Source organism: Argopecten irradians, chromosome 3 (genome assembly GCF_041381155.1).
Source record: "Argopecten irradians isolate NY chromosome 3, Ai_NY, whole genome shotgun sequence".
Classification (NCBI taxonomy): domain Eukaryota; kingdom Metazoa; phylum Mollusca; class Bivalvia; order Pectinida; family Pectinidae; genus Argopecten; species Argopecten irradians.
In genome coordinates, this window is record NC_091136.1 from 31,945,061 (window position 1) to 31,961,036 (window position 15,976).

Here is a 15,976-nt window from a genome sequence, read left to right on the forward strand (position 1 = left end):
ATAACTGACAAGTTTACACGGTTATGTGTACTATCTGGTTACACCATTTTAGATATTTATCAGATTTAAACGTTTGTATCGATTAGAATAAGATTAACACACCTTTTAACTTATTGTCTGTCATGAGTGTAATTCTACAGGACTGGGTGTGTTGAAAATCCAGGATCGATTTTATTCTACCTCGTGACGTTAGGATAGTTTTGTCTTTGTGTCTGATATACATTTACATCAACAGGTGCATGTTTCGTTGAACTATTTTTCTGGGTTTAATAACATTTCATCATGTTGACAAGAAAGTATATCGAAGCAATAATTAGAAAAAATTTGCTTCATTTTACAAAACCAAAAAATGACAGCATAATCTGGTTAGTTTTAAACAAATAATAAAATTAAATCTACCAGTAATGTGAATACACATATTTTTTCCCCATCTTTTCCCTTATTTTGCCACTTTATTAATATGTTATTTTCTGTCTCTATTGATTTTTATTTGTAAACAAACTGTCGGACAACATTCAACAATCGGTTCTTTTCCATTACACTCAATAAAAGGCTATGACCTTTTACAACGGACTTTGAATGTCGAATTATCTAAAATAATTATTAATCTGTCTTTACTGTTAACTTACTCACCCGTGAAGACACAGCTCTTCTAAATCAAAGACGAGACCTGTCCATTGTGAGATTTTTACGGAAGAATAAGTTAATTAGCATTAAAGAGTATAACAATACACAAAATCAAGGCAATGTACATTTATTGATAATCGTCACCTTCATTTATGTCTTTTCATTCTTTTTTACATTTTTTTTTCTTTCTTTTCAATATAAATCCTTTCCAAGTCTTTTCTTACAAAAATAAATTGATTGCATGATCGTGATAGGCATACCGTTTGGTCACCAATGTTAGTACTTTATAGAACAAAAATAAGCACTAGGGAAACGCTGTTCAAACATGTGTTTGTAAACAAAGACGAAAAATAAATAAAATATTCAGATAAAAGATTGCAAAACGAAAATATAATATATGAACTTATCATCGCAACAGATAAAGGATATATTTGAGCAAAGGGGGTTTGTAGACACTTTTCGTAAGTAGATGAAGTCTGAATTGGAAGGGAAGAGGCACGTTGTATTAACATGAAAACATTAAAGAACCATATCCACATAACTATGTACATAACAATAATTTTAAAGAAATAGCACATTTTGAATCATTTGACCAATTACAATATAAGTAACACAAATCATTTTTGAACCATACAAAATTTCTTATTCCAATGATATTTTCATTACAAGATATTTTATAGCGAAACGTTGCTAATTGATATATCATAAACCATTATCTTTTTCATAAAATTTTGCATTCAATTGCGATTTACTTAATAACGATTTTCCAATTTCGAAACATTAATTAATTCATGACGTTTAAATCATAACAAGAGAATGCTATTATTGAATCCATCAGAAAATAACGCGGTTTGTGATTTTGAACATCGTTGTGAAAGGAGAATCTTCATTTGTAGTTATTACCATTTCCAGAAACATAACTCTTGTATTTCCCGTGTAGGTCAATACTGAACATATGAAGCACAAACAACTATTCGACAAGATATTAACTACTCTATATACAGCTAACCAGTCACACAAAGTATGTACACACAATGGGAAATCAAAGAATATCTATATACAAAAGTCAGCAACAACAAAAAGAACAAATTCTGAGATCATTTGGAAAACTTTCGAAATGTTTTTTCTTCACATTTGTTGGCACAACGCCCCTCACTCACTTTCTCTCTCGCTGGCACACATACATTGTTATATAGTTAGCTACTGTTGTTAACCTACACTGGTGATCTTTAGAATGGTTACCCATGGAAAATCCATAGAGGTACCCTGTGTTAACTAAACACGGTGGACAGTCACCAAAATCCTAATTCTTGATTGGTGAATAAGGAGGAACCACGTGGTATACATGCGCAAGGACAAATTTCAAAACCTCAGCTCGATGAACTCAACGAGCAGATATGTTTATCAACATAAGTTAGCTAAGTCCAGACTCGGCGATTGCGAAGGTTATTAAAGTCTCTGATCCACTGTGGACTGTGTATAGCTGAATATAGTAAAAACGATGGCTTTTTGGAATTTATTTGTAATGTATTTTTTTTTTAAATTCATTGCAATTAACTTTAATTTTGTTATAGTTATGGCTTTAGATCTCACCATTTAGAATTTATTCCTCGACGTCAACCACGTGATTTCCCATCATGCATAGCCACGCCGCCATGGTTACAAATACTAGCAGAGATTGTTACATTAAAGTAGATGTAAGTTATTGTGTGATTGGCAACCATGTAGTAGTTACATATCAAAATAAATCATTCAGAAAATAATATCAAACATATACCGTAAAAGAGTGTTTTCATAAAAAAAAGATCTACCGACAAAATATACTGCTACTGATATAGTATTGTGCCGTCATTCTTTTCTGCATAGGTGGTCTGTTTGAATGATATCTGATAAGCATGTCCCGAATGATACATTATGATAATCACTAACGAGGTAATTGTTTCTAGTGTAAATATCAAATACAAACATCATGTATATAATAATTGTTATAATACCCTGCATACATTTTGTAAATATAACCATCTTGGAAAATTTAAATGTCGAAATAAGAAAATAAATGAAATAAAAAGAAATGTTTTCAGAAAAAAAGTAATATTTTTAATGTGGAGTGTGTATGATGTAATGCAAAGACTAGAAGTCAGAAGGAAGATATAGACCATAAAATGCTTACAGATCAGAACGATCAGAATAGTTGATGTATTCGTATATATGTGTCAGTAAACATTAATGCCAAGACTAGAAATTAAGGAATTTTAGATACAATACATTGCCGAACAAATGAAAAATATATACATAATAGTAGGAGCGATCTTTACTAAGACCGAGTACAGTGAATAGAATGTGATAAGGAAAATTTGGCCTGTCTTACAATTCCCATGAATATTAATTCAACTTTTGGCAATTATTTAACAGATAAATGACAAGTTTGAACACTTCCTCTTAACATTGACTAAAAGCTATCTTCTCATCTATTATTTATGAATGAAAATTCGATCGATAGTCGCCGGAAATGCCTCTGTAATGAGTAACTATAACTACTGAACACCTCAGGTTTTTCCCCGCCAACTGTCTCCAGTTGCCGGATGCAGTGGCTGAGCTATCGTTTAAGTATTTTGCACCAAATGTAAGATAATGGTCACGGCCGTCTCCGTAGCACTTTGAATTGATCAAATTAAAACAAAATACAACAATATGTCCTGTCAAAAAATAAAATGAGATCCTCCTACAATGGGCTTGGCCCCAGTATGAGCAATTGACATAAAGGACTAAGTTGGAGTGTTTTGTAGAGGTTTCTGCTAGTATAAGTGGTTGTTTACTACGTCAAAAACACAGCTGCTCCTCTCAAATCTCGTACGAGTTCGAGAGATTGGTCCGGAACTACATTTCTTCTCTCATCATTGCTCTTATCTGTGAAGAGTTTGACGTCGTTTCATTGTAATAAATACACATCTTATACTCGACATTGGACGTACCACAAAAAATAGACAAATCACAACCTGTCCTCACTTTCTTACACATAAGGTGTCTACTACTCTACATACATAGCACCATTGAGGACAACGCAACTCGGAGGTTGGCTGCCCAGTAAAATGTAATGGACATTCGGAATGTCCTCTCTCATTGTCATATGTGCCAATTTGTCATGAGATCCAATTCCGTAAACACCATTCGGAACATCATCTTGCAGACTTGATTGTCGGAAAATTGTCAAAAATACATTACAAAGTTCCCATAGATACAGACATGAGGTTGTGACGTACAGTACATATGGCAAGACATGACGTCAAAAGTCTTTCCGGAAGGAGCTGGGATCAGCCGAAGACGAGGCTCTCCTGCGCGGATGGTCTGGATCTATATTTACTGGACTAGAGAAAATGGTCCGAAGCTGTTCCCACCAATTCTGGAAATTGAATGCCGTCGTTCCAGGAAAGGACGAAGCTTGTCGCATAACAACACCGTTCTGAAGAAAAATGATAACACATATTAAGTCACAGATTGAGTGGGGTTATACTTAAAAGGTTTCTGTAATAGTCACAGACATGTTCAATAGCTGGCTGGGTACTGCATGTTTCTATGGCCACCATCGGATCTCGCCTAGGTTACTCTGGCGGATGTCAGCCATGATTATAAAAGACGGTTACTCTCCCGAACCACACTAAACTAGTTTTTAAAGCGTCATCCACCGACATTTCTGTTCACTGTTTGCCATCGTTTAAAATTCGAAGTTTGTATTACAGTTCCATTTTTATACTTTGTAGTTAGACTGACACATGTGTTTGGCTTACAAGGTAAATATGGTCTATATTTTGTACGGGTGGGTTTTTTCCTATTTTGTTCTTTTTTATCAAATTGTGCTCAGACTAAGAGCAGATTTATGTCGATGGGTAGAAATAGAATAATGTATAATTATATCACTCCGACGAGACGCGTGTCTCCACGTCCTTTGTATATATATCTATTTACCTACTAACAACAACACAGGTAATACGATATCTCACCTGCCAACAAAAGTATCTTTCAACAAGTGCCACAATAGCACCCAACAGAGGTGCAACGGGCTGGAAAGGGACACCTGTGTGTAGACGTATTTACCAGAAGGTGGAAAGGTGATGAAAGGCCCAGAACAAAACTGTCCAGGGGGGAACGAAACAAGGGAACATATGTAGTCACTGACACAGTATAGAATCAATATTCTGATGCTTATCCGGCTATTTAAGGTTCGCTGCCGCCAGCAACTTTCCAAACCGGAAACAAAGTATGACTCATCGTCTCAGGAGTAATGATAATGGCCCAGTTAGGGGTAATAAAATTTGACAGGTGACGTTTTCACACCTGTGTAGGTAAATATATAGGTAGCATATACTACATCATCGTATTTACTCGTTAACAACATATTGGAATAAAAAAAGCTATATGCAACACTAATGGACAAGACAGGAAAGATATCGCATCTTGAATGTTATGCAAGCTAGTGCTTTTAAATAATACACATGTGTTGATTTTTTAAAGCTTACATTAAGTCACGTAATTCGTTAAACGTAACTGAGATATTATTGTTTCGTACGCGGCTACCCTTAACATCTTTAATATCCTTTGAAGATATATATATTATCATACAGTCGACTAGGCTAATAATTTACTTACTGTACTTACTATAGCTGACTTGAAAACATATATATTTGTCTGATGTTTAGATATATGCACGGTGATTCGGTTGAATGATCAAACAAAACAAAAACAAAACTAATAAAAACTACATATGGTAAATGCAATGAATCAGAAAATACCCGGTTGGTTATGAAAGATTAAATATCGACTGATGAACGTGACAAACGGTTGATTAGGAAAGTCCGTTGACGAAACAATACGAGGATGATGCACGGTTGGGGAAATCCAGGTATCGATCTCGATACAGGTGCGATACATTTAGCTCCAGATGCTGAACAGGCATATATAGTACTGGATGAACCCGCTACCACATTCAGGGCAAATTAGTTCACATGAATTTATGTTGTAAACAATTAATAAAGTGACAATATTTTCAAAACATATTTCAAAAGAAAAAGAGTGTTCATTGAATCTTCAGATTTAAAGAGAAAACACTTTTAATGAAGGAAAAAAGGACACCATATAAGCGAGGATATTTGCAGTCATGACGGGAGCTCTCACTATAATATAGACGATGGTGTTTGCAGTCATGACGGGAGCTCTCACTATAGTATAGACGATGGTGTTTTCAAGTTTCCGTAAACAAGAAAGTGGACTGACATGACATTTCCATAACGTTGACAGTTTCAAAATTCCATGTCCTATCAAAAATCATGCAATTACAAAAAAATATAAAAAGAGCTATATAGACATCGATATTCAGCTGAAATACAGTATCGATGAAATCGATTATCTAGACTTATATCGTCCTTGCTACTCACTTTGACGTGGCGATTTTTTTCACGTCTGTCAGAGTTTATGGCAGAGAGGGTTATAAACTTTGTAATCTTTTATCGATAAAAAGTCTTGTAAGTGTATACGTCTTTGTCAGTGTAAAGTACAACAAAAGACACGGTCTGCATGAACATGCATGGTTTATGTAAGAGTTTGGCATCGTGCCAGTGTAGTATACTACAGCTACAACTGCACATGTAGCAACGACAACAACGTAGTAACCTCGTGGCCTAATTCTGTCAAAATAACCTCTCACGGCGCGTGCTCAGTTTTTATTTACATCACGTGACATTCACTTCAAAACTTTAAAGATAAAAGGCCCTGGGCGAAATCTAGAGTGATTTAAAGGGTAAAAAAGAAAACAGAAAACTTCCTTGACGTTTTGTATACATTTGTAATAGCTGAAACACATTAGCCGTAGATTTTAATCGTTAAACCTGTGAATAAGTCGTAACTGATAGAAAAGGTGTGCTAATCACTCAGCGTCACCTGTTTATTTATGCGAGTGTTGAAATCAACTAAATTAAATTAATTTTTATCTCATATAAATCAAACAGAAAATAAAGCATGTGGATTAGACTATTTTCTTTTTATTGTTATTCACGTTCGTATTTCTTTTTACTGAAAGAAAGAAAGAAAGAAAGAAAGAAAGAAAGAAAGAAAAAGAAAAAAAGAAAGAAAGAAAGAAAGAAAAGTATTTTCTGCCTTTTGTAAACACTCTCTGATATACACAGTTCTATACTGAAACAACAAATCAATTTGATCCGACTTATTTAAATCTGTGTAGCAACTTATATCTACATCCTTAAAAATACTATAATCACAGGTTTACGACGCGCGAAAAAATACTAAAAATACTTTTTAGTATTTTTTTTTATTTATTTTTTATTTTATTTTTTTTGCGCGTCGTAAACCTGTGCTATAATCATTAATTAGTACAGTCTCCAAGTGTCTACATTTATATACAGTTTCAGATCTATTCAGTGATTTCTTTCAGTATACGTGAGGTAACCGTAGCGCATTTTGGCTGTATCTCCATTTGCCCACTTTTTATAATCTGATAATTAGCAGAATGTTATGACAAGGATTATAGTCTATTTCAGAGAAGTAAACCAGGATTTACCTGTGTTTTACCTGTGAATATCATTTATGCATAACATGTACATGCATGGAAATTTTATTACATGGACATATCTATTAATATGTTACTATTGTTTTTGTAATCTAGTTATGTTCTTGATATTTTCATGTTAATTGAACACATCAAACATACAATTAATATTTAGTACTAACTTCAAAAGTTCTTTCTATCTTTTTGAAAAACATATAATATATACATACATACACTGTACAACTACATTAAACTTCATCTACATATACACATAAATGCTACCTAGAAAAATAGTTCATGGTAATATGGATCATACCTTTTATAATACATATATAGCCTCTTTTCATTAGAAATCACCTTTTTGACAATTTTACTGAAATACACTGCAATATATCGTCATTTTAGGGCCCCATTTGGCCGATTTGATTGGACAGGTGCGAACTATCCGAAGTAGTATATATTATAAAAAGTCATCACTAGCTATAAAATTATTATTTTTCTGGGAAAATTGCGTGTTTAAACTAAAGAAATTTCAAAATTAGCAAATCTTTGAACAAAATCTCATTGTTCTTCAGTTATAGTATAACATTCGCATTCTCTCAAACAATTTGCAGTCTGCAGAAGTCTATCTTCTGTAGAAATGCTTAGGTTTTTTAAAGTGTGATAAAAGTGATGCGCGTTGATATATATAATACATGTATTATCAAATTATGCAAATTTACTAAGTTTTGCAGGTTACTGTAATCAAAAGATATCTCAATTAATCCAAATATTGCATTCTGAATAAAAAGTATATTGAATTTATCAATATCGCAAACTCAGTAATTATTTCATGGAGGATATTTTAGCGACCATCTGGATGTTTCCAAAACATTGCCAAAATATCATCCTAGATGAAAAATAGCTGGATTTTCTCAATGTCTAACATACAAATATATACAGTACATGTATGTTTGACTTTCTTGTTACTGTAGAATTGGAATGTCGGGACATCAGTAAAGTTTCATATACAATGTATCTATGGAATACAGCTGTATATGATATAATTAATTAGATACATGCATATTTACATGTGTACTGTTACAATTACATGTATCATCCTATAGAATTGAACAGTTTCTTGTGATATATTCTCTATATAGCTACATAAGTACACATGCCAACATTACAAGCATTATTGTCTTGATTGGGTTCACATAATAACGACAGATGTAAAAGTTTTCATGATTTTAACTAATTCTTGAAATTGAAACAGTTGGTAAAAACAATTTGCTCTTCTTATGACACTTCCCCTAAAACTTGGATGCAATTTTGTTCTTTATTCTTATCTCAATGTTGAAATTTACAAAGATGTAATATAAAATATGATGCAAAATTTTCTGTCAAAATGCATTAAATATACTGTACTGTATATATTGATATCTCTCTATTTCCCCACTTTTGACAAACTACAGGTAAATGAATACAGGTAAGCATAGGTAAAAATTATTATGAAACTGACTATAATTGGTTTTCCATTGTTCTCCTATACCAACACTTTTCTTTGTTCTCTAAAAAGTGGGCAAATGGAGAACACACCCGCATTTTTTATACTGATTGTTTGCTTTCGTCTTGTTTGAAGTACACAAACTGTTATAGCGAAGCCTCCAATCCGTCGAAACAAACTGATATAAAAACCGTAACTACTTTTACTCTGACAGTCAGATTACAAATGAGCAACTTCACTCCAGTTTTATCAATTTGTGTAATATATCAATGTCCAGCAATTATTCATTGATTTCAATTCATTCAATTTGGCGCATTTTTTCTTTTCCACTTTGTGAAAGATTCTTAAATAGCTTTTACTTTAAAAGTACAACGTAAGAAAAAACACTTACCCTTCTAACTCGGGGAGGGGCACTAGCGAGTTCAAAATGGAACTCGTCCCCTATCCGTCGTAGTTCCCGACCCACGTCAAGTCGCTGTTGGTGGTGTACATCCGGGAGTGATATGGACCGATCCCGAGGGACGGGTACGATGTCGGGTAGATCCCTCCCGTGGGCAGGGGAATTTGAATCATCGCCGTCTGAGTGGTACCTTAGTCGCGCGTAGGCAGTACCTGTAAAGGAAAATGTTTCATTTATCATAACTCTTCTAACCAGTAAGATACGGGGAGTCATCTGTATATTGGTCTTTTGAAACGTCCAGGCATTTCGTAATATTTTGCATGTAAAATTTATTTTTATCTAATAATTATCTTATTGACTTGTTTGCGACCCAAAGTTAAGAAAACAAGTAAGTTATTTATAATACTGGGTACATATAATAGTTATGTGTCATATGATTGAAGAAAATTCCTCATCAATATTTATCGTTTTGTGTCGGTCGATCAGAACAAACCACAAATATTTCCTATATTGGCTATAATCCTTTTTATGAATACATCTCTATCATAAACAGCATGTTTATTTTTATAGACTCAGTGCACTTCCTCACTTAGAATTGCGATATTTATACTGTAAATAAATAGAATACTTTAACGACCTTTGCTTAATGAGCTTTATATAATTCAAACTCGTTTAATTTATATTTTTTATTGAGTTAACGCTGCAAGCGTCCGCTAAATTCACGTTTAATGCCGTTCAACTACCGATAATAAGTCTGTGCGTTATTTTTATTCATTACATCGAAATTTCGCCATGTGGAGATGGTGTATACGAAATGCAAACAGTTTAACGACAAAACACTTGAGTTAGCGATTTCCGGATTTGACAGTTTACCGTGAGTTTACTGCGTAGTATACCAACCTACGATTTGATTAAAATATGTACACAAACAAAATGTAAATATGCATCTGAGTTCAGTTAACAGGAAATTATTACTGTAACGGTGTCACTTAAAAATCAAGTAGTGCACTTAAGATCATCTGTTATCTAAGGACACGTCTATTGTTTTGTGTTCTAATTATACTATGATGAAATCAGCCTTAGAATTATATTTTATAGTATGCCACTATACACAAGGAACCGGACTAAAATGGGGACGTTATGTTAAATGTCAACCGTGGTTGTTTGTAATGGGTTTACAACTGTTATGTCGCGTATGCAGTGACTGGGTGTCCCATAATCTACGCGGTGTAAGCAGATAAAGCAATACTACAGACATGTGCATGCACAGAAAAATCTCCGCGAAATCGACATGCAGTGATTACACAAGGCAATACACAACACAGCTGTATGTGCGTTACGTGGAAGTATTTTGAGTGCTGATGCAACACTGTTCATTGTTATCGCGAGCCACGATCTGTGTTATATTTAGGAACAATTGCTACATAACTTTTATCTATATAATGGTCCACTTTTGATAGCGTTTCAGTATACCTGTAACATATGCTTGTCATTGTGCGCACATAAATCTAAATTATCTTGATCTGTCACAGACAAACAATTAAAACTGTATTTAATGGGTATTTTCACGACAAAAGACCGGAAATATTTTACTTTAAATTTGTAACTGGTAAACACTAATTGTCAGTAATTTGAGAGAGCACGTATTTAAACATATCTATTATATGTAATTGATTTCCTTTGTCGACAGGAATATCGATGATTTTATATCATGTGTAGTCATATCTGCACGTGATTCGGTGACCCGTTGATAATGCAGACCATTGTCTATCAATGATTGTAAAGTATCACGCCACTTTAATAATGACAATATATATACATGGTTGTGAAATAGGACGAGTTCTGTAAATAATTCTAAAAGATGATATTATATTTAGTTTGGGGTAACTAGACGTAGATCGCGTTTCTGATCTATGTAGGAATTAGCATAAAATGTATAAAGGGGCGCCTGCCTCGCTGAAATTTATTTTGTATACACGGTTGTATTAGCATTACTTCTACTCATGTAATATTGCATAGACATGTAATCAGGAAAGAAAAAATGAAAGAAAGGAAAACCGCGAGAAAGAAGAAACAAAAGTTGCAAATACTGAGAACCTAATTTATCAGAGATTTGAATAGTTTATGTTTATATGTCATGTACATTTTTATATATAAGTCGTTCGTTATCTATGTTTTTTTTTTTTATGGGAAGAGACATATGTTAACGTTTTAGAAAAAAATAAAAACTTTCATTAATTTTAGTTATAAACACTTTAAAACTTTAAGCAAGCGAATAAGAAGATTTCGTCTGTACACATGTGGATGAGGATCAAAGGTGTTGCCCATCGATCAATGTCGCGTGCTCCCTGACACCTGATCGGACATTGACATATTGACAGGTGGGACGTTAACGGTTCTCCGTAACTTCTGGTCCGGAATACGGATCCATGGTCGTAAATTAATTTTCACTAAGGAAGTAGTTATATAATAATACTTTGTAAATGGTCTTAAATTTCTCGTTCTTTTACGCTTGCCAGACATTTTTCTAGTTAATTTTTTTCTTGATAGTTTGTAAAAATAATATATAAAAGAATCGCGAATGATGTACACATTATAATGACAAATCATGGTATTTTGAATTTAATCGCTAAAAGCAGTGTTAAAGTATTCTTTAGTAATACTAGTGTTAGATACGATATCATTTCTATGGGAAACGAATTTTCGCAAAATTCGCAACTAATCCAGTTAGAAAAAAAATGTTTTTCAGGATTATATATCACAATTTCAAAATGGAAACTAAAATTTCAAAATTAGCATTCAACGCCTTATCCTAACTTTGGTCCGTTGTCCCTATTAATTATTAGAGATGAATTATTCATTTTGTCGGAGTTCCAGCGGTTTTCGGTTTAAAATAAAACGCAATTAAAAGAAAGAAAAAGAAAAGTAATTGGTATAATAGATACAATTTGGCACATAAAGGATGTGCGATGTTATAGATATTCCAAGAAAATATACAAATGAAGACGTAATCTGTCCTTCACGATTTTTTGTAAGCTAGGAGAAAAGTGTATTGCAGAAAACTTATCTTACATCCTATAGCTTCACAAATGGAAGTAAACAGATGTTTCGGATATAAAATCTAATTGAAAAACACAATTTGCAACTAAATGTCCGTGAAAATACATCATTGTTGAAATCGAATCCTCATCTGTACCATTTTATAGGTTTGAAATCCAGTAAAGATTTGACATTTATTTCACACTTTTCACCATTACTAAATGTGTCTAGTTTTTAACGCAACTTTTAAAAGGTTTATTCTTCACTTGAAAAACCGTTTTCTCATTGCTGTCTTTTTCATGTTATCTATAATTCGTCATGTTTTCACGAGAGAAAAAAAACCCGAAAAATCGTTGAAAGCTAAGGCGAGAGGTTTTGAAAGAAATGCGCGATATTTGATCATCAAGTAACTTTTATTAATCCTTGGTAATTTACTAAATTAAGCGTAATTCCGTCAAAACAACTAACACAAAATATTTGATTTTGATTTTTAATTTGGTACTTATCAATAATCAGTAAAATATGTGTCCGTATGTTTATTATGTTGATGAAAGCTGCATCACATAAATTCATATTTTGAAAATAATTAATTAACACTTATGTTTTCCAATTCTACACTTTATCATTGAACTATTTAAATGTATGTTACCTAACACAGGATGAAATGCTGCGTTAAACTAAAACATTATTTGGAAATCATTTGCGCTATTTTTTGTATATATATTTTTTTGTGAAGAATGAAGAAATTTATTCCACAGACGTTTCATTCCATATTTTATTTATCTATTTCCTGAAGGCATTCTTATTTAGATAATTCTATTATCATCGTTTTATTTGGTTATATATTTATTTTCTAAATGCCTAATTAATTCTACTATCAGTTCCGGAGGATTAAACAGTAGTTTGATTCTTCCTTAATTTAATTTTCTTACAATACAAAATACAAAACGATGAACCGGAACTGGACATCCTGATTAAATCATAAAAAAATGCCAGATACAGGAATGGAATGTGTAGTATTGTATCAAAGTCTAAATATACATATATATGATATATGAGAAAATCATATCTGTAGAATGATATACATGTAATATAATTAAAATTGTAGTATCTGTATCTTATATTTCTGCGGTAAATAAATAGATGATAAAGGAATATCAAATAAATAGTAATTAACAAGCAAATAAACAAACATCCAATTAAAGAAATCAAATAACCAAATCATCTGATCCATAGAAACTGTTTGTTTGGTATACAAATATGTCCTCGTAACTTAGTACTGTGTAAATGTGTGTAATGACTCACGGAGTTCTATAAGTCTAGATCTGCTTCCTTATCCACCACTTATTGGGAGGGCACGGGGTCAATTCATTCTAAATCTAGTCATCCATTAAACTTGGCATATTTTATCATGTTTGCGAAAGAAATCAGAATAATAAGCTCTAACTTTTTTTCTTTCATAAATCGGCTTTTCGAAAACCACTTCAACATAAACAGCTAAAGTCCTGCTATGACTAAAGGCCATGACGGAGTTCCAGTGGACCGAAAAACCGCAGATTTTTTCCTCTTCTATTTTTTTCTAGACTGATTGACTCATCCATTTTGGTTATTTCCAAAGAGGTAATAGTCCGAGAAGTGCGGTCTGGAATTAGGATGATCCGGTCGCTGGTCTGACTTTTTAATCCTAATCCCATCACTGGATTATCCTACTATTACCCTATGTTACTCGCGATGTCGCTACGTGACGGACGTTCTCAACAAGTCAAGTGGCTCAAGAGCTTTCGTGTCATTGTTTTCCTTCGCGACTTATATTAACTTAATAATCTCAAAAGCAATATCGTTAGCTAAATATGCATTACACACCTAACTGGATTAAATATACCGTGATATTGCATCAGTATTGTGACAAGTAGGCTTTATATCATAGGGCCATTAATTAGAGTAAATGAACTGCTTATTAGTCTTAACAAAATGAACGGTATTTGGTGATAAGAAAATGTGCGAGAGTTAATTAAAAACATACATTTAGAATACTACTCAGTTGTATAACTGTCATTTAAATAACGACCACATGTACAACAGTGCAAGGTGGACAACCGCAAACAGCTGTACCTGGAGTTACCTCCCATTACGCAATTAGTCATCTTCCACATTCCTGTGTGTACTACTGCACAGCTGATAGCAAAAACTTGTAAATAATAGTATTTAACGGATTTTCGTTACAAATATGCCCTGGATACTTATATATTTTAGAAAAGTTTGTCATTAATGAAAGAAAGATCAACTGTCACTTTGAATAGGATATGTTATTTTTGACAAAATCAAAACATGTTTATAACATGAACCTGTCACCATCATTATGTATACATTAATGATGAACATGTTGCAGTGGTAAATTGTTGTATGTGAGAAATATACAGCAGACTTACCTCTGGCTATGGGCGGTTGTTGATAAGGATGGAATCTGTCGGATATAACATTAATAGTCTCCGTTATGGCCTGGCCATGCAGGCTAGGGGTTTGAGTCCCCACCGTCCGCCCGTGTATGGGCCTAAAATGATGGGCGTGGTGCCTAAACCTCCTCATAGTGAACACATCACAAACATTAGAAGCATTCTCAAAAACGTCATCATCTTCCGATTCATGGGATGGACCCGTGTCCAACATGTCCAAAGGTAGGGGTGCCCGGGGTCGTTGGATGGGGATAGGCTTCGACGGCCTTCCCATGGGAGATGGACTATTCAGTACCATTTCTACTTCCTCATCCTCGTCCACAGACGGGTGGAGGGGCACCCCTCTAGACCCCACACCGGAATCTCCAGTATCAAATGTGAAACAAGTGGCATTATTTCCAAAGTTGGCAGGTGAATTATCTGTCAAATATCCACTGTCCCGTTTTTCTGACCTGGACGATGTAGAATGTTTGAATCCCCTGCTGGACACAGCTTTAAATGCCGATTTCTCCTTATCCTGATCTATATCCAATGTGCTACCTTTAGAATACTCCTGCATCTCTCCTGTTTAAACCATTACCTAGGTGTGTAGTGATTCCGTGTAATAACTCCTGTGGATACAAACGCCACTATTAATATATACACACACAATGTATTGTACGCTGTATAACCACGTGCTTTTATCGGGTGTATTATCGTAATCTTCAGACTAAATAAAAACCTTAGGTCACTGTCCCAATACTAGCTGTAGCCTTGCTCACGTAATTGACATTTTGTGTACGAACGAGATTTAAACAGACACTCTAAATATAAATTTGACAAAGCTGGAAAACTGCCAATTTTTTTTTTCTATTTGTGATATTTACAGTCTGAAATTATCAGAAGGAAAAATAAATTTGTAGATTAAAAACAGTACAAAAAACATTTGAGAGATCCAAAATCAACATCATACCCAAGATAATTTTGGTGTATTTGCCAATAGCTAAGTAACACGAGAAGCGTGAGCGATAATGATGGTTTACGAAGTACGTCCCATATAATGATACTGTCGAAAATTAACTCGAAGTTCACATTTCACTAAATAAACCAAGTTTGTTTTTCACTCTTTTATCAGTAAAGTAACTCTAGATGTCTTATAACGTAATTTGTAGAACATTAGTGATAACGAGAAATTATCCTTCCTTACCTGTCAAAAGTTCTGTCAGTATGGAAACTCCCGCAAAATTTTTACTATATCTTACGTTGGGAGCATGACATACGCATGCCTGTTTGTTTACAAACGTTGCGTCATTTTCCAAATATGGTCACAGCCAATCGCGTTCTTCGAGCGAACTATTACAAGTTCAGACATGACTTTGAAGGAGGTCTCTGCCTTGATTCTATTGGCTCCCGCCTCGTGTACAAGGCAGCTTGAATGG

The 15,976-nt window shown here is 33.8% G+C and overlaps 1 protein-coding gene across 2 annotated transcripts; it reads right to left on the reverse strand.

Annotated features, from left to right (window-relative positions):
* Nucleotides 1-738: 738 nt before the first annotated feature.
* On the reverse strand, nt 739-15,876 carry LOC138318239 (uncharacterized). 2 transcript variants are annotated; one of them, XM_069260437.1, is made up of 4 exons: nt 15,745-15,876; nt 14,535-15,169; nt 9,058-9,278; nt 739-4,087 (listed from the first exon to the last, which is right to left on the reverse strand). In XM_069260437.1, the coding sequence occupies exons 2-4, from the start codon at nt 15,115-15,117 to the stop codon at nt 3,911-3,913; spliced, it is 981 nt and encodes a 326-aa protein (XP_069116538.1). In that variant the 5' UTR covers nt 15,118-15,169; nt 15,745-15,876; the 3' UTR covers nt 739-3,910. The 2 variants fall into 2 exon arrangements, with proteins under 2 accessions (XP_069116538.1, XP_069116537.1); XM_069260436.1 differs by lacking the exon at nt 15,745-15,876 and having other exon boundaries at nt 14,535-15,317.
* Nucleotides 15,877-15,976: the final 100 nt, after the last annotated feature.